This window comes from Galeopterus variegatus, unplaced genomic scaffold, assembly GCF_000696425.1.
Source record: "Galeopterus variegatus unplaced genomic scaffold, G_variegatus-3.0.2 Scaffold1090, whole genome shotgun sequence".
In the NCBI taxonomy this organism is placed as follows: Eukaryota; Metazoa; Chordata; class Mammalia; order Dermoptera; family Cynocephalidae; genus Galeopterus; species Galeopterus variegatus.
Window position 1 is genome coordinate 376737 of NW_007727201.1, and position 22898 is coordinate 399634.

The following is a 22898-nucleotide window of genomic DNA, read 5'->3' on the forward strand; positions in this document are numbered from 1 at the left end:
ACCCTGCCTGCCTTTAAAACTGAATAAGTTTTATTTTCAAGAAATAGCCTCATTCAAGAAGCGTGAGCTCTGCTTTCTGCAACAATAGTACTTATTTACTGATCACTCAAGCCATTATATGAACACTTCTTATATGAATACATTGGGAGGTGGGCATGGAAGTAGCCATTATTTGCATAAATAAAATGTTAAAAAACTGCATGTAAATTTTAAAAGATAAATTAGAGCTTAAGTAGCCAATAACTCTTGAATTATAATTTTAGGAGAGAGAATGCCGCCATTTGGAAAGTGGTTCTGGGCATCAACAACCTAGACCACCCTTCGGTGTTCATGCAGATGCGCTTGGTGAAGACCATCATCCTGCACCCTCGCTACAGTCGAGCAGTGGTGGACTATGACATCAGCATTGTCGAGCTAAGTGAAGACATCAATGAGACAAGCCATGTCCGGCCCGTCTGCTTGCCCAGCCCGGAGCAGTCAGTAGAGCCTGATACGTACTGTTACATCACAGGATGGGGCCACATGGGCAACAAAAGTAAGCCAGGATCTCTAGGAGCACTTGTCTTTCAGCTTGTGATGGAAAAACACTGTTTCTTCCTATCCTTTGGCCATAAGTTCCCATTTTCACTTATGAAAATATAGTCACAAATGGTCAATATTTGGCATATGTCATACTCTCCCTGCCATGCAAATGGTAGACATTAATAATCCATCATGTCACTTAAACCCACCAAGCTCAGATGCAACCTCAAAAATTCTTCTCCATATTTTAGAATCCTTCTCCAGGGAGCCACTACCAATGCTTTGGAGCTGCCATGCAAGATGAGAGCTGTCAGTCATTCTTGCTGTGGACTGTCTCCATCAGTGATTGGGGTTATCTGTAGGCAAAGCCATTCAGAGCCTCTATCTAGTGGCTAGTCAATTCCACTTCTGCAGTCAAGCTGCATGGTTACATTTCCAATTCTGTGTTATGATCAGGTCTTATCCACAACTGCAGCACAACCTGTGAGTCTTTCTGGAAAGAAAATTGATTCGATATTTGCCTTTTTAAACTGATTAAAATAGTTTGGCTCTGTAGATGATTCAAACATATAAAATACATAGAAGTTAAAAATTTGTACTACTTACTCTCAGCTTCCATAAAGAACTCTCTCATTCTGTTTGAACTATTGAACGTTTAGAATAAAAATGGAATAAGATGTTTTCATTGACTGTGAAGTACTGATTACTTTGGCTATATCAAGTATCATGTCATGGCTCTCAGGAATGATGATGTATGTTGGGCATTCTGTTATTGACGTTGGGAACTTCCAGTCTGAAGGAACATTTTTTTTTCTTGATATTTAGTCAGATAAATTTTGAACTAAGTTGAGTTTCTGTTCTATATGATCAGTTAAAGGATGGAAAAGAAAAGTCATAGAAATCAATGACTTTTTCAGAAAAAGCTCACTTGTAAGAATTTTGAAGGCCATGTTGACATATGAAGTTACTATTCTTATGCATCTTGGTTTTTAAAAGCTATAGTAGTACTGTACTATAATTTAAAAGCAGAATATACTTTACATTGCCTCCACTTGCATTTCTCCTATAATGATCATATCAAACTCAGAGCAGTAGTGTAACATATCGCACATGCCACATATGGAGCGTAGCATGAAAAGTGAGGGTCTGAATTTAATCAGAAAGGTCTGATTGACCCTGACTGCACCACTTTCTATCTTACTATAAAATAGAAAAATAATAACAACTGTCTAACTCACAGCGATTATTGTAAAGATTAAAGGCAATAGGCCCAGAAAATGCTGAGTGTAGATGCCTGGCCTACCACTAGTACCCATTAAGTGTCACCTCTTATTCTTATTACCATTCTCCTGGCAACACACGAGTCTCATTGTCTGCACCACATTGATTTTTCCAAAAATGATTCTTTCTTCCAATAATGTACCCTGTAAATATACACCTCTTCACCATCACTGCTTGAAAGAAGAACAGTGTGTATAATTTTGTAGACTGGCTAAACAACAAAAGATTCACTCTGTCTTGCTTCAAGAAATCCATTGTTATTCAGTGAGAACTTTCAAGCAAGACAAAATTCACATATTCTCTTTGTTGACACCAAGGGATGGCTTTGTCCTTTTCAACATCTCTGTCATGTCCTCTAGGATTAAAGGTTCTTACATCAAATAATGGCTATTGGAGCACATGGTGAGACACGTACTATTCACCAATAATAGGGCACCCTCTCCCCTGTTAGATTTAACAGGTGTTCTCTGCTTCAGTAGAGCAAGGCTGACATGCTGAGTGACACTGAGCTGGCACTCTCCTGTGTGGAGCAGAGCTCAGACTTGGTTTTTTTTCCCTTTTCATTATACTTGCTGTTATTTTGGTGTAGCATGAGAAAAGCATGAGCCAAGTTACTTAACCAAGCTGTGCCTCAATTTCCTCATTAATAAAATAAATGAGTTTCATCAGATGACTGCTAAATACTTGCAATCGGAATATGTAATCATTCCACTTAAAAGTAAAAAATAAGTAGTAAAGTACAAAAGGAAAAAAAAGTGATGCATGAGTGTTCTCTTATTAATGTATTTATATATATATATATACACATTATTCTGAAGCAATAACGAAGCTCTACATACACCACCCAAACCAAATTTCAGTCTATTCTTGTTTTCTTATTAAATAACCTCTACAAATTCATTAGTGACTGTCAAATTTGATCCTCTTTGCAATTCTTAGACCACATAGTCAGTTAAATAAATCTATGTCTATTCATTGGTAATCAAAAAAGCCTTTTATTCATTTTAATTTTGAAGTCTTTTCACATAAAGCAATATATGTGTTCACAAAGAAAAAGATGTAAACATGAAGATACATTTAGCGGAGTCATAAAATTCATATTATACATTAAATTCCAAAATTTCAATTTTATCTATATCTTTGTTTCTTCCAGATTGATTCCAGCAGCTTTTAAATATCTCAGCAGTCACAGTCTAAACATAAAAACTCCAAGTGATCACACAGAATGACAGAATTGATGTAATTCTGAAATGACATTTCAAGCAAATAATAATGTTCTCTTGGTACAAAAATGTTTATATGATGTTTCCATTTCATATTTGGCTAATCCTCACTTTTGAGTCATTTTACCATCTTATATGTATATTTTTTTCTTGTCTCCCCCCTCCCCCCAAATCCAGTGCCTTTTAAGCTGCAAGAGGGAGAGGTCCGCATTATTTCTCCGGAGCAGTGTCAGTCCTACTTTGATGTGAAGACCATCACCACCCGGATGATATGTGCGGGATATGAGTTTGGCACGGTTGACTCATGCATGGTAAGGTGCTTTCTGTTACCGAGGAGGTTCAGTTCAGCAATAATGTTGGTGGGTCTCTATGAACTCATTATTATTCATGTATAGCCCTTCGGTAACATGTTTTGAATACTGTTTGTTGTTCAATGTTTGATTATTCACAATGTGTTTTCCTTCATCCAGTGCCCAGGTAATTTCCCCAACTACCCCGTCACTCGGGTTGCCTTCAGCTTTCCCACCTACTGTGTGGGGATACCACCCTTGGTCAGCAGCGGGAGGAGAAACAATTGTTCCCGTCCATCTCGTTCCACCATTTTAGTGGCTAGGACAAAAGAGTTTCTAAGAGGAGTAGTAACCATGACTCCAGCCTGTAGGCCCCAGGGAGCAGGGGGCCACCAGCGAACGTGATCAGCCACTCGGGTGATGGCATTAAGGCACACATCAACACTTCAACTTCCAGGCTGTGTGACAGAACTACCTCTGTCTCAGGAGTGATCACGCTGGCATTGTCTGGGCCCACTGGGCTCACATTTGATTGTCACTGAACCCAATCTCTAGACACTCAAGATTCCTGGCCACAACAGTTTGTAGAGCGTGTTAACCTAGCAGTGCAGGGAAGCATTTTGCTTTTGACTTCATAAACGCTCGTTGAATGTTATACTGGACCGGCTCCCAGGGAGGGATGAAAATGTGTAAGTGCTCAGCGCTCAGAGAAGCTGGTAACAATGTGGGGAAGACAGTTACCATACTATACTGCTAGGGACCACCTTTGTTTTTTGTGTGGTTTTTTGACATTCATTTTTATTTCTTTTTATTTTCAGGTTTTTAAAAAAATTCTAACATTTTCTTTTACATATTTGTGTGGTACATATTTACGTTACTTCAATACATGCATATACTGCACGATGATTCTCTTAGGATATATAACATGGTTTTGTCCCAATTAGTACACCACTTATCTTCTCCCTCCCACCTCCCAGCCTCTGGTAACCGTTATTCCATTCTGTACTTCTCTAAGAATCATTGTTTTTTTTTGTTTTTTTTTAGATTCCACATATGAGTGAGATCATGCAGTATTTGTCTTTCTGTGCTTGACTTATTTCACTTAACGTGATGGCTTCCAGTTCTATCCATGTTGCTGCAAATGATAGGATATTATTTTTTTTATACCTGAACAGTATACCACTGTGTATATATACCACAGTTTTTTAATCCATTCATCTGTTGATGGGTATTTAGGCTGATTCCATCTCTTGGCTATTGTGGATAGCATTGTGATGAACATGGGAGTGCAGGTGTCTTTTTGATATACTGATTTTATTTCCTTTGGGTATATACTCACTAGTGGGATAGCTGGTTGGTGAGGTAGACCTATTTTTAGTTCTCCGAGGAACCTCCATACTCTTTTCCACAATGACTGTATCAATTTACATTCCCACTCATGTAGGATTCCCTTTTCTCTGCATCCTCACCAGCTTTTGTTATTTTCTGTCTTGTTGATAATAACCATTCTACCTTGAGTGAGATGATTTCTCATTGTGGTTTTAATTTGCATTTACCTGATGATTAGTGATGTTGAGCATTTTTTTCATGTGCTTGTTGGTCATTTGTATGTCTTCTTTTAAGAAATGTCTGTTCAGGTCTTTTGCCCATTTTTTAATTGGGTTATTTGTTTTTTGCTGTTGAGTTGTTCGAGTTCCTTACATATTTTGGATATTAGCCCCTTGTCTGATGCGTAGTTTGCAAACACTTTCTCCCATTCTGTAGGTTGTTCTCTTCACTTTGTGGATAGTATCCCTTGTTGTACAGAAGCTTCTCAGATTGATGGAGTCCCATTTGTGTATTTTTTGCTTCAGTTGCCTGTGCATTTGTAGTCTTGCTCAAAAAAGTGCTGCCCACCCTATTTCAGATAGCATTTCCACTATGTTTTCTTCTAGTAGGTTCATAGTTTCCAGTCTTAAATTTAGGTCTTTACTCCATTTTGAGTTGATTTTTGTGTATGGTGAGAGACAGGGGTCTCATTTGTGGATATCTGGTTTTCCCAGCACCATTTGTTGAAGAGGCTGTCCTTTTCCCACTATATATTCTTGGAACCTTTGTTGAAAATCAGTTGGCTTTAAGTGCACAGGTTTATTTCTGGGCTGTCTATTCTTTTCCATTGCTCTGTCTATTTTTATGCCAGTACCATGCTGTTTTGGTCATATAGCTTTATAGTATATCTTGAAGTCAGGAAGTTTGATGCCTCCAACTTTGTTCTATTTGTTCATGATTGCTTTCACTCTACGGGGTCTTTCACTGTTCCATAGAAATTTTAAGATTGTTTTTTCTATTTCTGTGAAGAATGTCATTGACATTTTGATAGGGATTGTGTTGAATGTGTAGATTGCTTTGTGTAATATGGACATTTTGATGATGTTAGTTCTTCCAACCAAAGAACATGGGATATCTTTCCATTTATTTGTGTCCTCTTCAATTTTTTTTCACCAAAGTTTAATAGTTTTAATTGTAGAGGTCTTTCACCTCCTTGGTTAAACTTACTCCTAGGTATTTCATTTTTTTAGTAGCTACTGTGAATGGGATTACTTTCTTGATTCCTTCTTCAGCTATTTCATTGTTGCCATATAGGAAGCCTATTGTTTTTTGTATGTTGATTTGTATCCTGCCACTATACTGAATTCATTTATTAGTTCTAGTAATTTTTTGGTAGAGTCGTAAGGGTTTTCTATGTATATGATCATATCATCTGCAAATAGGGATAGTTTGACTTCCTCCTTTCCAATTTGGATGCCCTGTATTGCTTTCTCTCGCCTTATTGCACTAACTAGAACTTCCAGTACTGCATTGAATAAGAGTGGGGAAAGTGGGCATCCTAGTCTTGTTCCAGATCTCAGAGGAAAAGCCTCTAATTTTTGTCCATTCAATATGATGTTTGCCGTGGGTTTGTGATATATGGTCTTTATTGTGCTGAGGTACATTCCTTCTATCACAAGGGGGTGTTGGATTTTATCAAATACTTTTTCTGTGTCTATTGAAATGATCATTTTCCCCCCTTCATTCTGGTCATATGATGTATCACGTTTATTGATTTGCTTATGTTGAACCATCCTTGCATCCCTGAGATGAATCCCATTTGATCATGGTGAATGATCTTTTTAATGTGTTGTTGCATTCTGTTTGCTAGCATTTTATTGAGAATCTGATGTTTCTTAGTTAATTTTCTGACTAGATGATCTGTCCTTTGGTGAAAGTGGGGTGTTAAAGTCCCCAACTATTATTGTTTTTAAAAGGAGTCTATTTCTCCCACCAGCTCTAATAGTAATTGCTTTATATAACTGGGTGCTCTGGAGTTGGGTGCATATATATTTAGAATTGTTATATCCTCTTGTTGAATTGATCCCTTTATCATTATATAATGACCTTCTTTAACTTTTTTTTACTCTCCTTGGCTTGAACTCTATTTTATCTGATATAAGTATAATGACTCCTGATCTTTTTTGGTTTGCATTTGCATGAAATATATTTTTCCTTCCCTTCATATTCAGTGTATGTTTTTATTGGTTAAGAGTTTCTTGTAGGAAATATATTGTTGGTTCTTGCTTTATAATCCATTCAGCCACTCTGTGTTAATTGGGGCATTTAATCCATTTATGTTTAAAGTTATTGATACATAGGGAATTGTTACTACCATTTTGTTCCTTTCTTTTTGGTTGTTTCCTTGGTCTTTTTTCTTTTTTTCCAATCATCCTGTCTTCCTTTGTGATTGAGTGGTTTTCTATATAGCAGTGTATTTTGATTTCTCTCTATTTTTAGTATGTCTCATAAGTCTTTGTGTTATGGCTACCATGATGCTTATAAAAAACATGTTACTGTTATAACAGAATATTTTAGACTAATAACAAATTAACTTTGATATCTAATAAAAAAGAAAAAAATCCACCTCTATTCTTTGGCATCATTTCCCCCCACTTTTTGACAAGGTGTTGTTTCATGTTACATCATATAATATTGCCTATTTTTTATATGGTTGTTGTATATGTTAGTGTCTTGTTAGGTTTTTCCTTTAGTCTTCATACTAAGGATGTAAATGGTTCATTCCTCATCCTTACAACATGGGAGTATTCTGAGGTTTTCTGTGAACTTACTTTACTAATGAGTTATGCATCTTCAAATGTTTTCTTGCTGCTCCTTAGCATCATCTTCTTTCAGGTTGAAGAACTTCCTTTAACATTTCTTGTAATGCAGGTCTAGTGTTAATGAATTCCCTTAGCTTTTGTTTGTCTGGGAAAGACTGTTTCCCCAGTTTTGCTGGATGGAGAATTCTTGGCTGCCTGGTTTTTTTTCGTTCAGCACCGTGAATATATCATCCCATTGTCTTCTGGCCTGTTGGTTTCTGCTGAGAAATCTGCTGAGAGATGTATTGGGGCTCCATTGAATGTTACATTTCTTTTCTCTTGCTGCTTCCAGTATTCTTTCTCTCTGTTTGGTTTTTGATAATTTGGTTATGATGTGCCTTGGGTGTTCCTCCTTGGACTGAATTTGCTTGGGGACCTCTGAGCTTCCCGTACCTGGGTGCTGTCATCTTTCGCCATACTTGGGAAATTTTCAGTCATTATGTCCTTGAATATGCTTTCTACATGTCTTCCTTTTTTCTCTCCTTTGGGTATACCAATTATGCAGAGGTTATTTCACTTGAGGTAGTCTGATATTTGCTGTATTTCTGTTTCATTTTTTTTCTATTCTTTTTTTTAATTTCTTTTATTCTTTTTTCTTTTTTCCCTCTGATTTGATTATTTCATATGTTCTATTTTTAAGCTCAAAAATTTTTTACTCCATTTGATTAATTCTGCTGTTGGAGCTTTCTATCAAGTTTTTCAGTTCTGATAATGCATTATTTCTAGAATTTCTTTTTTAAAAAATTGATTCAATTCCTTTGTCAATTTTCTCATTCTGTTCCTGGATTATTTTCCAGATATCATTTAATTTTCTATCTGTATTTTCCTGAGACTTCCTGAACATCCTTAAGAGGGTTACTATAAATTATCTGTCAGATGTTTTATAAATTCACTGTTCCTCTGGGTCTGTTGCTGTTGCTTCATTTGTTTCCTATGTTGTTGTCATATTTCTATCTTCTTTCTTTGTGTTTGTGCCTTTATGTTGATGTGTGGGCAGGTGAGGAGACTGCTTCCTCTTCTAGGTTTTATAGGTGTTCATTGGTGGTGTTAGACCTTTACTAATTAGTATCAGAGCTTTGTCTCTGGTCTGTGGCTTTGGTTAGTTCCAAAGTTGGGGAAACTTCCTGTGGGGACCAGCGCTTAACCTCTGTGGTTACACTAAATTGCTGCTTTGCTGCTGATTCTCTGGGTAAACCTTTTTGTGTGGACTAGATTTTAATTGCTGGCCTTTCAATCACTACTGGGTCTTTTGAGGCCAGATACACCTGGGCTGTGTGGAAATTCTGGCCCAGGACTGAGTCTTTCCAGCAAACTTCACCCCCTGCAGTTCTATGCCTGACCTGTCTCCCCTGAGTGGGCCTGTGCTGATTGGAAGCCAGATCAGCTGCCCACTCTGCCCCCCAATATTCTCCTTGAGGACTAGTGTCCCTCCTGCACTCCAAGCACTTCCTGCGGGGTGGGCCGTGTGCTGGTCCCTCGCAATGACTCATTGGTCTTGGGTACTTCCTTTCTTCAGTTGGCTGCATCCCCTCCCTCCTATGTGGGTCCATGGGAACCCTGTCAGTGGTCTTGCTGGACTGGGGGCTGGTATGGTGTGCTCCGAGACCCTCTTCTGTCCTGCAGATTCCAGGCAACTTCACACAAAGGGCTCAGCTGTGGCTTTTGCTTGCTCATGCTGTGTGTGCTGCAGCTGCTTTCTACTTCTCACAGGACTGACTGGGAAGCAGCCAGGGCTTGAAAAGATTGGAGCAGTTTTTCCTCTCATTGTGGCTTCTCCCACCTTCACAAACTCCTCAGGTCTCTCCTCCTCTTCCTCTGAGCTCCAACATTCCCAGGTTGGCTGTCTTTGCTTTTTAATAGTTGCAAATTGGTCAGTTGTGAAGGAGAGTGATGTTAGGGACCATCTATTCCGCCATGTTGATGACATCCTCCCCAACTCCCCACATTTTAGCATTAAAGAGCTACAACAATGCTATTACTATTAACTCAGCATAATTAAATAACATTTTTGATGGTTCATTTTAGAATGGAAAAGTCAGACAATTGGAAATGGCCCAGTGGTGATTTCTTAGACAGTTGTCATGGGAAAGAGGGAGGCAGGCAGCTCCCTTGGAGTTTCACTGAGGTCATTCTTCTTTCTGCCTCATGGCCACAAGTCATCAGCTGAGGTGGGCAGTGGTAGAGGAATCCCTCCCTTCTGTACAAGAGGCTCAGGTTTGATTTCCCAAGCCAAAAAAAAAAAAAAAAAAAAAAAGTTTTAGGAGGCAGCATGATGTGGGGCTTGTTGGATCCAAAAATCTGTTGGATCCCATATCTGCCAGCAAGAACAGTGTAACCTGGGGAAGTTGTCTAATCTCTCTAGACAGTTTTCTCATTAGTAAAATGGGGCTAGTTCTGTCTGATTTCAGAGCATTTTGAAGATTAACTGAGTTAACATGTGTGAAAGCTCCAGTCTTTCAGACTGTACAATGTCTAGTACATGCTTAGACACTCAATGAATAGTACTTATATTAATATTAACATATATCAGATTAGTGCTGGTTGTGTGCTGGGCTCTTTTCAAAATGCTTTCTAATAACTCATTTAATACAATCTCTCTATGCGGCAGCGTCATTGTTTTCCCTAAACGGATCAAGAAAACAAGAAAGCAGAGAGGTTAAGTAATATGTCCCAGATCACCCAGCATGAAGGTGGTAGAGTAAGGATATGAAACCAGGCAGTCTGCTGGCTTCAGGGCCCAAGTGCTTGGCCACTACCCTGTCCTCATAGCAATGATTAGTGTGAATACATTTCTTTCTTTCCCCAATGTGATTTGGAGGTCTACCAAAAACTAGCACCTCTTGGCACACATTCAAGATTATCTCTTGGTAATTGCTAAAGGAGGGAAAGGAAGGTGATTCTTTGAAAGGCAAATGAAGGCCCAAGCACAGGTACGAGCATATTGATATCATGATGTTTAACAGGAACCAGGTCTTGCCAACTTCTTTAGGAGTGGGAGTTCAGCACTGTGGGCATATTAAATGCATACCAGATATTCTTTAACACAACCCCAGCCAGAAAACAAAACAAAACAGAAAACACAAACAAAAGCTTTTTACTAGATGTGTAGCAAATTTTTATACTCAAACCTCTATTACATGATGTACTTTATCCAATTAATGCATCAACAGGATACATTGGAAGCCGTGGGTCCCTCTGTGACAGTCTATAAATCTTGTAGATCAATACTGAAACCAAACATGAACTTTGGCTTAAAGCCTGATATTACCAAGAGAAAAAGAGGACCAGAAAGACCAGAAAAAATTGTGCCTTTAGCTGCGTTCTCCCTTTCATTTTCAATTGCTTGCTCTTCACCTCTTCTTTACCACCTAACACAACACCTACCTGACTCAGTAAGGTGAACCGAACACCACATCTCAGAAAGTCATTTTTTATTCCTTTCCACCTGGAAGTAATCACTCATTCCTTTGAAGTACTCTTTATAGCCCTCAGATTTTGCTTTCATATAATGTTATTCTTGTTACCCCAGCAGACTTCGGGTTGTTCTGGGACAAAAGTAGTGTCTTCATTTGTGTAAACCCTAGCACAGAACCTTGCAAATAGTAGATGCTAAATACTTATTTGGCTAAATTTCTGATCTGGAAGTTAAGTGCTGACGTCTAAACGTGTCCTGTTTTAATCATTCTATGCCATAATAAATAGTTCAACCTAAGTAACTTTATTTTATATAAGGGGAGATGAAAAAAGTTTTGTGAAATGTCTAATAAAAATGTTTCCAGAAAATTTTTTTTTTAAAAATTCAATTAGATTTTTAGGCAGAAAGATTTAATCAGTCCCTTGCAAGTTCTATGCTTATTATTTAGACTTAGAACATTGGAAAGTTGTGAATTTAAATATCAACATTTCCACAAAAGCATACAACCTAATAAAAAATTCAATTTTGTTTTTGTAGCAATAATATTCACTAACACTCTTAAGAAGCAAGATAGCCTAGTAGTTATAGAGTTGGAGTCCTGTTGCCAGACTGCCTGGGTTTAAGTCCTGGCTCTGTCAATGAACAAGTTATTTAACCTGTGTTTCAGTTTCATTATCTCCAAATTGGATAAAATAATAATAATAAATATCAATTCTTAGGTAATAATAAATATCAATATTATGAATATCTTATAAATATTATTATTTATAAAATATTATTATAAAATATTTTTATATTTTTATAAATATAAATAATATATAAATAATATAATATATTATATTATTATAAAATAATATATTATATATAATTATATTATATATTATATATATATTATTATAAAATATTATTATAAAAATAAAATAATAATAAATATCAATATTATGACTATCTTATAATTTCATGAAAAAAATATAATTCCATAACAAGCCACTTCCCACCCCCAATCCTTTTAAAAACCAGAGCTTAAAATGTTCATTTGAAAATGCTATTTGGACATGTGGAAAATATACTCCCTCCACAGGCTGATCATAAAAGCTTTGTTGAAGTTTTCCAAGTTGGTTAAGCTGTGTTTGACTTTATTTTATCCTAAGGATAATACGGACATCATTAGAGCTCTGAAATATCCATTGCTATTCATTACAGGGTGACAGCGGTGGGCCTCTTGTTTGTGAGCAGCGTGGAGGACAGTGGATATTATTTGGTTTAACTTCATGGGGCTCCGTCTGCTTTTCCAAACTCCTGGGGCCTGGAGTTTATAGCAATGTGTCATACTTCGTCGAATGGATTGAAAGACAAATATATATCCAGACCTTTCTCCTAAACTAATTCCAAGGATGATCAGAGACTTCTACCATCTACACTCAAAAAAAAACGCCTTCTTGACTGTAAACAGTTTCCTGCAGAGAGCTTTTCATGGACAGGGATGCTCCACAGTGCACTGCAAATTTTCATGTTTGTTTTGGGTTAATTTTATTCAACTGTTGTTTTCAACTTTATTTTTCTGTTATTTCAAGTTCCATGAAAGGCTTTTAAATAAAACAAAACAAAGCAGATTTTGTTCTTTTGCCAAGGCCTAACCTTGACTACAACATGAAATTAAACTCCAGAGAGATTTAAAATAATGCAGGCATTAGGGTAACAGGTTCCCTTTTATCCTATCACAAAAGTGATATTGAGATCCAGTCTGACTCTGTCAGTTTGTTTCTCAGGCACAGTAGCTTAGTGGCAAATTTCAATATTAACATTGGAAACCTGCTCTTGATTTATTAAAAGCCAAGATAACTTACATGCTTAAATTATTTACTATTACTCTTCTAAAGTTTGCATAATTCTGAAAACTTATGAAAGACAGAGGTAAAAGACGAATAGCATCCATTTAGGTAGATTAAATAGCAAGACAAATGCTTAATTCTTTCGACATCAATATTAACAGTTGGCATTATAGGACCGCCCATTCTGGATTTAAATCGAGGCTGTAGTTTCATAGAGAAGTCTCCCTAGAATTTTCCCCATAGTGGAGTTTGTTAAATGGAGTAAAACATCCTGTAATTTTTCTCAAAAGATGTTTAACATCTGGTCTTGCCATTTCTTCTCATTGATAATCAAATTTTTAAAGATTCTTTAAAGCACTAGGCCACTTTATGTAAATCAATTTCTGAAGCAATTAGTGGTTAAAAGTATTTTTCCCCGCTACAAAGCTTCAAAACACAAATCTTCATATACACCTAATTTAAATAGTCAGGTATCCATTTTGCAAAATCCAAATGCCTTTTGAACCTCCACCAGCAACCTGGGCTGCCACAGCATTCCAATAGAGACTACCTGCAATTTTATACATGTATTTTTGTATTCTTTTCTATGTGTAAACATATTTGAAATTCAAAAAATTGTTTTAACACTTGTCATGTTATTCACTTACTGTCTTTGTATAAACCTAGTGAGCGTGAAATCTAGCAATTGTGGTCACAATTTTATGAAAGTTTAAGAACGTCAGTTTTGTTACAGTTGTAGATATGTATTCATATGTAACAACTTTTAGCTTTACTCAACTTATGTTCAGTGAAATATACACATTGTATTTATTTTACATAATTCTTAACACAAATAAAATGGTATGTAATCTTTTTTTGTTTTTTTTTTTTTTGGATGGTATACAGCATAAATACCGAGTCCCAGGAAATTGTTTCTCCCTGTATAGTAGCATGCTGCTGGTGCCCAGATTCCCAGCAACCAAAATTTACTTGTTTTATATCTCAATCTCACAGGTACAGACTCATTTATTTTAGATAACTAGTGAATGGCCCCTTGATTAATCTAAAATTAGAGGTTGCCAGTAGTCTCAAATAACCTGTTGACTGTTCAATGAAAACTTTAGTCCTGATAAGAGCATATGGATCTTTAATGTTTAGAGTACATTTAGTGAACCTGATTCAATTCTTTTATAAACCTTATGGAATAAAATTATGTCCCAAAATACATACTTTTAATCAATTTTTCTTGGCTATTGGAAGCAATGATATAATGCTTGGTCCCCCACAATTTGGTGAAATATGCTAAATACCAAATGCAATGGATCACATCATCTTGGGTAACTGTGTAAAAATTATTTACTTGTAAATGCGACCCTGTAAAGGCTTAATACAGGTCCTAAATCTCTTCTGCCTAGGGACCAGATGTGTTTTATCGTTCAGAATTTTTCCAGATTTTAGAAAGATAATACAACTTAGCACCTGGTGATAAAATACATTAATATTTTTATAGCAAAATATATGAATAATTATATTAAGTAAAGTATATAAATAGCCTCACATTTGTTCAGGGCATTAAGTTTGTGCCTAATTTATGACAAATCTTTCAGTTTTCAGAGATTTGGGGATTTGGAAATTGTGGATACAAGACTGTGTCCCTATAACATGAACACAGTATTTTCCTCTACTCATATGTATCGATAATTCACATTGTGGAAAATGACTCTTCTTGGTGTTTTTGGCTCATTCTTTTACTCCTTAGAGTCTAACCTGTTATTTATAAGTGAATATAACCCTAAATTTTTATGTATCAGAAGATAATGATCTCAGGGACTGAACACCAGCTGCTATGAGGATAACAAATTATATGACATCAGTGATACTTGCATGTAAAAAAAGGCCAAAACTATATTCTGGTAAGGTGTGGGACTTTCCTTCTAAGTTCTGGTACTAATTACAGTTGGAATCAATGAGTGTCAACAGGAGTGATGACAGTTTTTCAGTACACATTATTTATTAAAGTTTATTTAAAAAACATCATAAGGAAGCAGAAAGCAACTTCCATTTGTCATGTGGAATTTTGAAAGTTCTAAAACTCAGTCTACGTAAAAGACTATTTGCAATAATATAAAAAGGCTATAAAAAATGTCAGACTAGAATAGTAGGCAGCAGGGTGAAGATTAAGCTCTGAGAATAATAGTTTAATAGTCATTAAGAAGACCTTGATGTAGACATTGAACATTAGTATGGAGATTCATGAAGGACATTCTGGATGACTGGTGGCTGACAACTTTCAGTTGAATAGAGAGAGAGTTTTAAAAGAATTTCAACAGGAATACACAATTTTATAATAGCACCTGGCCTTTCTTGGTATAAGTTAGTTTTCTGGTTCCAGTGAAAGCCAGCATACATGATTTGCAACAGCAGTAAACTTTACATAGACATTCCTGTTTTAAAGTTTATTAAAAAACAGATTTACCTAAGAACCTCATGGAAACCTTCTGAGAACCACCTGTATTAGTCTCAATTCACATCTCATTTTGTAGAGGCTACAACAACAGAAAAATTATAGGGTATTGTAAAATCTATGAACCCTCAAGTGGTATTTGGAAGATGTTTTTTAAAATTGATTGATTGTCTCATTTTGATCACGCTATTTTCAGTTTTAGAATACAGGAAATTGCCAAATGGGCTGTAGGCTCAGCTGATTCTGTCTGCATGACCTGTGGCCTTTCTAATTGATAACATCTGCATAGAGGCAGACCTCATGAAAGGTCTTCTCTTGACCAGAAGCTAAGAAAGAGGAACACATTCCTGTTACCTGATGGAACCCTAGTGTCCCTCCTGCCCCTTCCCAATGAAGGTTTATTGTAGTTTAAATGTGTCCCCTAAATTTCATGCGTTGAAATCTCTCAATTTATATGTTGATTGGAGGTGGCGCCTTTTGGAGGTAATCAAAATTAGATAAGGTTTTCAGGGTGGGGCCCCCATGATGGGACTGGTAGCTTTATAAGAAGAGGAAGAGTGACCTGTGCTGACATGCATGCTCTTGGCCTCTACTGTGTTACGATGCAGTAACAAGGCCCTCACCAGATGCCAGCACCATGTTCTTGGACTTCCCAGCCTCCAGAACTGTAAGAAATAAGTTTCTTTTCTTTAAAAATTACCCAGTCTGTGGTATTCTGTTATAGCAACGGAAAATGAACTAAGACAAAGCCCCACCTTAGAAAAACACTGAACTGAGCAGAGAGGTATGTCTAACATCTTCAGTCAGAAGACCAAAGGCAGATTGCCATAGAAAATAAAAAGCTATTAATAACACTAACTATATTTTAAACAGTACAATTATTACCCTATTTCAGGTATATTGTTGTTTAAAAGGCTCTTGGGAATTTAGCTGTAAATATGGAAATTTCTTCTGAGTCCTAACTAATCAATCTAAAAACTACTTTTTTATTAAAAAAAAAATTCAGATTGGAGCCTGCGCATTTAAAGCATTTTCCAAGAATATGAGATCTCTCAATAAAATAAATATCTCTCAATTGAACACCCTTAAAAATGTTCGCATTTTTAAGACAGTTAACATGCTTCTACAAAATCCAAAAAGTTTCATAAAAGCTTTTGATTCCAAATTAAATATTTCACTTTTCTAAACTCTGTCCAGGTCAAACTCTATCCCTCTTTTACAAATGTATATACAAACATACAATAATTGTCTTCACATTGTCTTCTTCAAGCCCAGTAAAATACTCATGTCCCTTATGGGAAAATACAAGATATTCTTGCTTGGTTGAGGTGCTTCTTCAAAATCCCTCTTCCAAATTTGAAAGAATAGTTGCAACTCCAAGGACGGTACCCTGCTTTCTTAACCTTTAGAGGGTCAAGCTATCTTTGAGACCTTAGATTTAGAGTAGCATAGGTCTAAAGCAGTTTCACATACAGATAGGTTTCCTTGCTGAACAGCACAAGAAGACACTGACTTCATTGCAAAGACAGCAGAAGGGCCAGACATGGGTTTTCTTCCTGACTTGACAGCTGATCGGTCAGCATACTTAGATGTCACTTGATTCATTTTTCCGGACCCTCTCCATTTCTTGAGAGCTTCAGTCCTCTCCTCTGGAGTTAGTCTGTCAAAGTGCTTAGCTCTCAGAATTAGAGATGGAAACAGGGATCCCTGAAGAACTCGAAATATAAACCTAGGGTACAATGAGCATCACAGAATTACAGTCACTTCAAATGCATCAAGGGACACACAAAAAACACTAACCAATTAGAAAAAGTAAGAGGGTCTAATGGCCATTTGAGGTAAAGAGGGAGGGTAAGTGAGGCATAAAATGAAGATAAAACCAATATTAAATAAGTTAGTATTCATAATGTACTTATAAATTACTAAGTGCTCTATAAGTGCTTGTTAAATTAATAAAAATAAATAAAATTTGTGAAAGTAGAGATATCAATAGTTGCTACATTATAGGCTCGATGTTAGGTTAAATGAGATAATACATATAAAGCAGGCAGAGTATTGGCATATAGTAAGTGCTCAAAAAATGCCTAGCTATTTATATTAGTTTCCCATGGCTCTTGTAACAAATTATCAGACTTGTCCCTTCCAGGCCAAGCTAGCAGAGCTTTTAGTGATACAACGTTTTCAAACATTTTGTGAGTCTCTTATGTATGTCATTGGGATTTATGCCATTAGATCTTTCTTGTTTAATCCCATATCTTTTCCTGGATGCTGCTGAGATGGCTGAGGGGATCTATAAGTCACACACCCAATCTCTTCAACACTAGAAAAAAGGTCCAGTTACACTCTTGACCTTCTCTCCTGAGCGCACTCTTAACAGTTAATCTAAATTTAGCAACTTTTGCAACCTGGATAGGCTGAGAATTTCCTAATCCTAGTTCCATTTGGTTTAATAGCTCTTCTCTCAATTAATCTCTTTCCTCTCACATTTTACTATAAGAAGTAAGAATAAACCAGGCCACACCTTCTCTTCAACACTTTGCTTAGAAATCTCTTCAGCCAAATATCCAAGTCCACTGCTTGCAAATTCTGCTTTCCACATTATTGTAGAACATTATATTTCATAGAACCTCTTCCTTCAAATTACCAAAGGAAAAAAAAAATCCCAATGCATATTCCTCATTTTCTTCTGAGTCTTCACCAGCAGTGCCTTTAACATTCATGCTTCTAGCAACATTTATGACAATATGCGTATTACCTAAGATGATACAGACTTTCTCTACCATGCTTCTCACTTTTTTCTGAAACCTCACCAACAGCAACTTTAATGTCTATTTTCCTATGAACAGTCTGTTCAAAAAAGTTGCTATAGGTCAAATGTGTCTTCCTAAAGTTCGTGTGTTGGAAGCTTGACCCCCACTGTAACAGTGTTAAGAGAGTGGGAAATCCAATTATATCTGAAAGGTGAGGCCTTTGAAAGGTGATTGTATCATGAGGACTGTGCCCTCATGAATAGATTAATCCATTCATGGAGTAATAAGTTATCATGGTGTGGACAGGTGGCTTTACAAGGAGCACATGAGAGAGCTCTTTCCGTTTTGTTACCACATAATACCCTGCCTTGCCACAGGACCCTGTAGAGAGTTTCCACTCAGAAGAAGGCCCTCGCCAGATGCACCCCCGGGACCGTGGACTTCCCAGCCTTCAAAACCATAAGAAATAAATTTCATGTCTTTATAAATTACCCAGGTTCAGGTATTCTGTTATAAGCAACAGAAACAGACTAATACAGAAATCTAGGATTTTTCTATCAAGTCCTTCAAAATTCTTCTAGCCTCTGCCTATTATCCATTTCCAAAGGTACTTCCACATTTTTAGGTATTTATTATAGTAGCACCCATCTTGCAAGTACTAAAATCTGTACTAATTTTCAATGGCTGCTGTAACAAGTTATCACAAACTTTGTGGCTTAGAACAACAAAAATTTATTCTATCAAAGTTTTGGAAGCCAAAAATTCTAAAATTAGTTTCACTGGGTCCAAATCAAGGTGTTGGAAAGGCCATGCTCCCTCTGGAGGCTTCTGGGGATAGAATCTATTCCTTGCCCCTTCTAGCTTCTGGTGGCTGCTGGCGTTCCTGCGCTTGTGGGTAAGGAATCTCTGCCGTTGTGATCACACTAGCTTCTTTCCTGTGTATGTCAAATTTCCCTCTACCTTTCCCTTATAAGGACACGTGTAATTGCAGTTAGGACCCACCAGACAATCCTGGATAATCTCCCCATCCCAAGATCCATAATTTAATGACATCTGTGAAGTCCTTCTTTGCCACATAAAGTAGCATTCACAGATTATAAGGATTAGGATATGAATATCATTTAGGGGTCATTTTTCAGCCTCTCACAACAATATTGGATAGAACTATACCAGGACACTTCAAAAAGTTCATGGAAAAATAGAACTAAAAGAATAAAAATCCATGAATTTTTGAAGACCCCTCATACTGTTAGTACTCAAAAAATTTTAAGGCTATAACATTAAAGTGATCGTTTCTTTAGGAATTCTATGAGTTCATCTTTGTCAATTTTTAATCTGAAAGCTGGTAATAGCAGTGAGCACTACTGAAACATCTCAGTTTAATAGCGATATGGTTAATCCATTTTGTGTCGCTATAACAGAATACCTGAGGCTGGGTATTTTCTAAAGAAGAGGTTTATCGAGCTCATGATTGTGCAGGCTGGGTAGTTTGAGAGCATAGTGCCAAATCTGGCCCACTCACATGGTGGAGAAGTGGAAAAGCAAGTGGGAATGTGCAAAGAAATCACATGGCAAGAGAGGAAGCAAGAGAGAATGAATCTAGGGAGCTGAATCTGCTCTCCAGTAACAAATCCAAACCTGAAGAGCAAGAACTCTTACTCCTGCAGGAGGGTATTAATTTATTCATGAGGGATCCACACACACGACCTGAACACCTCCCACTAGGACCTACCTCCCAATACCACCACACTGGGATCAAATTGCAACATGAGTTTCGGATGAGACAAATCACACCCAAACCATATCAATATACAACTATAACCAACATAGAATAACTCAGATGGCTTTTTCTTATGCATTTCTAGAAGACACATCCATCAGCAACAAAGGGTTTGTATCCATTGTGCCTTATGATCATGTTACAAATCAGAGTTGGCAAACTTTTTCTGTAAAAGTCTAGATAGTAATATTTTAGGTAGTAATTTGTGACCCAGACAGTCTCTGCTGGAACTATTCAACTCTGCTGTTGTCGTGCAAAAGCAGCCATAGATAAATATGTAAATAAATTAGCATGTCTAACCAAACTTTATTTATGAAAACAGGCAGTGGGACTGATTTGGTCTGTCAGTTATAGTTTGTCAACCCTGTTAGAGAATAATATAAATTCACCATTTTGACTCTCATAACATGTTTAAAAAGAAAAACAGCGATAATGTTTTCAGCTAAACAGGTAGATTCTACAAAACTATAAAGAGGAATAGCTCTAATAGAGCTCAAGGAATCTATAGATTAAAAATTTATGCATTCTTCTTAACCATTTTCATCCCATCCTATGTTAGATTTCAGGTTAAACTAAAATGGGGAGGATAACTGAAGTCAGATGGGGAGGGAAGTTGTAAAGTGTTCCGTGTTTATGGAGTGTAGTAGAGACTGCTCCTTGTCCCTCAGTACCCACTGTCCCCTTCTTCCTTTCAGAAACCTTCAAATTTTAGCCACCCAGTTATAGTCTACATAGGTTCTGGTTTGATATGAGCAATGAATGATGTGTAAAACTTCTGGTTCATGCCATTAAAAAAAAAAAAAAAGGAGAGCTTCGTGCCCTCCACTTTCTCTTTCCCCTTCTTGGGGTGGGCAGGGGTGGGCAGGGATGTGGATGGACTGATGACCAGCTATCTTCAATCATGTGGAGGATAAGGGATATAATGGTTTGAACATTTGCCCCCTCCAAAAGTTATGTTGGAATATAATTCCCATTGTAACAATATTAAGAGGTGGGACATTTAAGAGGTGATTAGACCATAAGGGATCCATTCTGTTGAGTGGCATTAATGCCATTAAAAAAGGGTGAGTTCAGCCCCGTTTTGCTTCTTTTCCCTTTCACCTTCTGCCATGTGAGGATGCAGCATTCAAGGTGCCATCTTGGAATCAGAACAGCCAAACCTGCCAGCGCCTTGACACTGGACTTCCCAGCCTCTAGAACTGTGAGCTAATAAATTGATATTTCATTGTGGCAGTACAAAACGGACCAAGGTAAGGACAATACCCTTGGGAGATGGCAGAGCAAAAAGACAGAGGGAGGGATAACCTTGAATAACCTTGTGAAGCAAAGCTGTCCTATCCCTGTGAACTGTCAATCGGATTAGACTTTTTCATGAGAGAGAAATAAACTGTTGTTCTCTGATAAAACAGTTAAAACCAAGACTTTAATTAGTATACAGACTGACTTCCCCACTTCTAAACAGGGTAGCCTGCCATCCATCCTTAGGAGTTGCTTGAAGGATTCTAAGCCTCTGATCCCATGCACTCTCTTGATGATAAAACAAGTACCATACCTGGGTAGAAGAGCAATGCAGGTTGTGAGGATACAAACTAAGTAGAACACTGGATCCAGCATGTGCTCCTGCATAATCCTGTAGGGGTTAGACGGTGGGTTGCAAGTCACACACATGGCTCCAAAAGCCAAGGCAAAGAAAAAATAAGACAAGATGCTACCAACTATGACCAGCATGTGGATCCAAGTCTGCAAGACAAGAAAAGCAGGGCAAATGAACACTCTCTCGCTGGTAGGGTATGGCACCCTGGCAATCTGTTCTATTAAAGAGACAACACATCTAACCACTGGGTGAATGGTGTAACAAACCTTTGCAAACTAAACATGAAATACTGAAGAGATAAGAGCATTTTTCACGAATGGCTTATATCAGTATTTAAGTTCTGTAAAACTATATCAAATGCCAAAAGTTAATTCTGTTGATGAGTTTAGTCTGTATTGCCCATGTGCCAGGAGGTGTTTGGATTTTCTCCTTAACGTTTTTCATATAGTCACTCATTTGTCTGTTTCTTAAGATAATACTTTAATTCAATGATCCTCAAACTTTAGCCACTCACGTAGGTGACAGACATTACCATTCACCAATACTGTCATTATCTTCCCCTTGTAAGCATTTGGATGGACTGCACTTGCCCACTCCTTTGAAATTAAGCATGGCCATATGCATTGCTTTGACCAATTAAATGAGTGGAAGGGTATGTAAAACTTTCAGGTTGGAAGCATGTAAGAGTTGCTGTGCAATTTTGATTGCTGTCTCCTTTCCTTCCATGCTAGCCAAGAAGTTCCCTTTGGGGATAATTCCAGATAGTTTAGATACAAGACACAGCGTGGGCCACTGAGCAACCTTTCAGAGGACAATTGCTTCTAGAGCTGTTTGGAACATCAGCCAACTTTATATGAGCAAGAAATAAATCTTTGTGTGTTACACCATAACATAGCTACTTTCATATCCGCATATAGCTTGCAATATTATTTTTCTTTAAACTGGCTCACTATTTAATGAAGCAACTTTATTTAGAAAAACAAAAGTAGGTCATTACTTCAAATGTAATATCAGCATTATGTGTTAAAATTGAGTCTGGGATCTTTTTGTTATAAAGAAAAATTAGCAAGACTTATTGTGATAAAATACAATAGCATCAAATAGGTTTCCTCCTTGATGTAATCAGAAGTAGGAAAGAGAATTACCCTCGCATTATGCAGTATTCAGTGGTATTTAGTTCAATGTACAGTACCACATAAAAATATAGAGTATACTATTGGTGGCATATGTTATACTTTTTAGGGAAACACTATCTTTATTAGTCTTGTTTTATTTTCTAGGGCTATAATTTAAAAACAAGATCCCATTTTCTCCTTTTCTCTCTTAATCTTGCAAAGGTTTTCCCCATGGTAGATACCTTCACAAGAGTCACAAAGACTGCTTATTTCTTGTAAAATGTACAAACTGCTAAGAAAATGTTAGCTAACTCCTAGATTAAGATCATCATGCCCCTAAAACAGTGATTTTTTTTCCCTTTCTCAAATGTCCTTCCTTCTATTTGAGCCCTACTGCTCTAAAGGTTTTCTCGTAAGCTGTGCTTCTAGCAAGTGAGATAGTGTCCTCATAGAGTTGACACATTGAAGTGAATTCATACAAGTA

The 22898-nt window shown here is 37.0% G+C and overlaps 2 protein-coding genes across 2 annotated transcripts in view; one reads left to right on the top strand and one right to left on the bottom strand.

Annotated features, from left to right (window-relative positions):
• CORIN (corin, serine peptidase) overlaps positions 1–13559 on the top strand; it is a 164352-nt gene extending 150793 nt beyond the window's left edge. The window contains exons 17-19 of the mRNA XM_008574712.1: positions 264–535; positions 3204–3337; positions 12104–13559. Of these exons, the coding sequence (XP_008572934.1) occupies positions 264–535; positions 3204–3337; positions 12104–12286 (589 nt within the window). The 3' untranslated portion in view covers positions 12287–13559. The remainder of the gene's footprint in view (positions 1–263; positions 536–3203; positions 3338–12103) is intronic.
• Positions 13560–14703: 1144 nt separating this feature from the next.
• The window catches only part of ATP10D (ATPase, class V, type 10D), a gene marked incomplete at its 5' end in the record, with an annotated part of 66294 nt that continues 58099 nt past the window's right edge, over positions 14704–22898 (bottom strand). Inside the window, 2 exons of the mRNA XM_008574713.1 lie at positions 14704–16904; positions 21258–21445. Coding sequence (XP_008572935.1) covers positions 16589–16904; positions 21258–21445 — 504 coding nt within the window. The remainder of the gene's footprint in view (positions 16905–21257; positions 21446–22898) is intronic.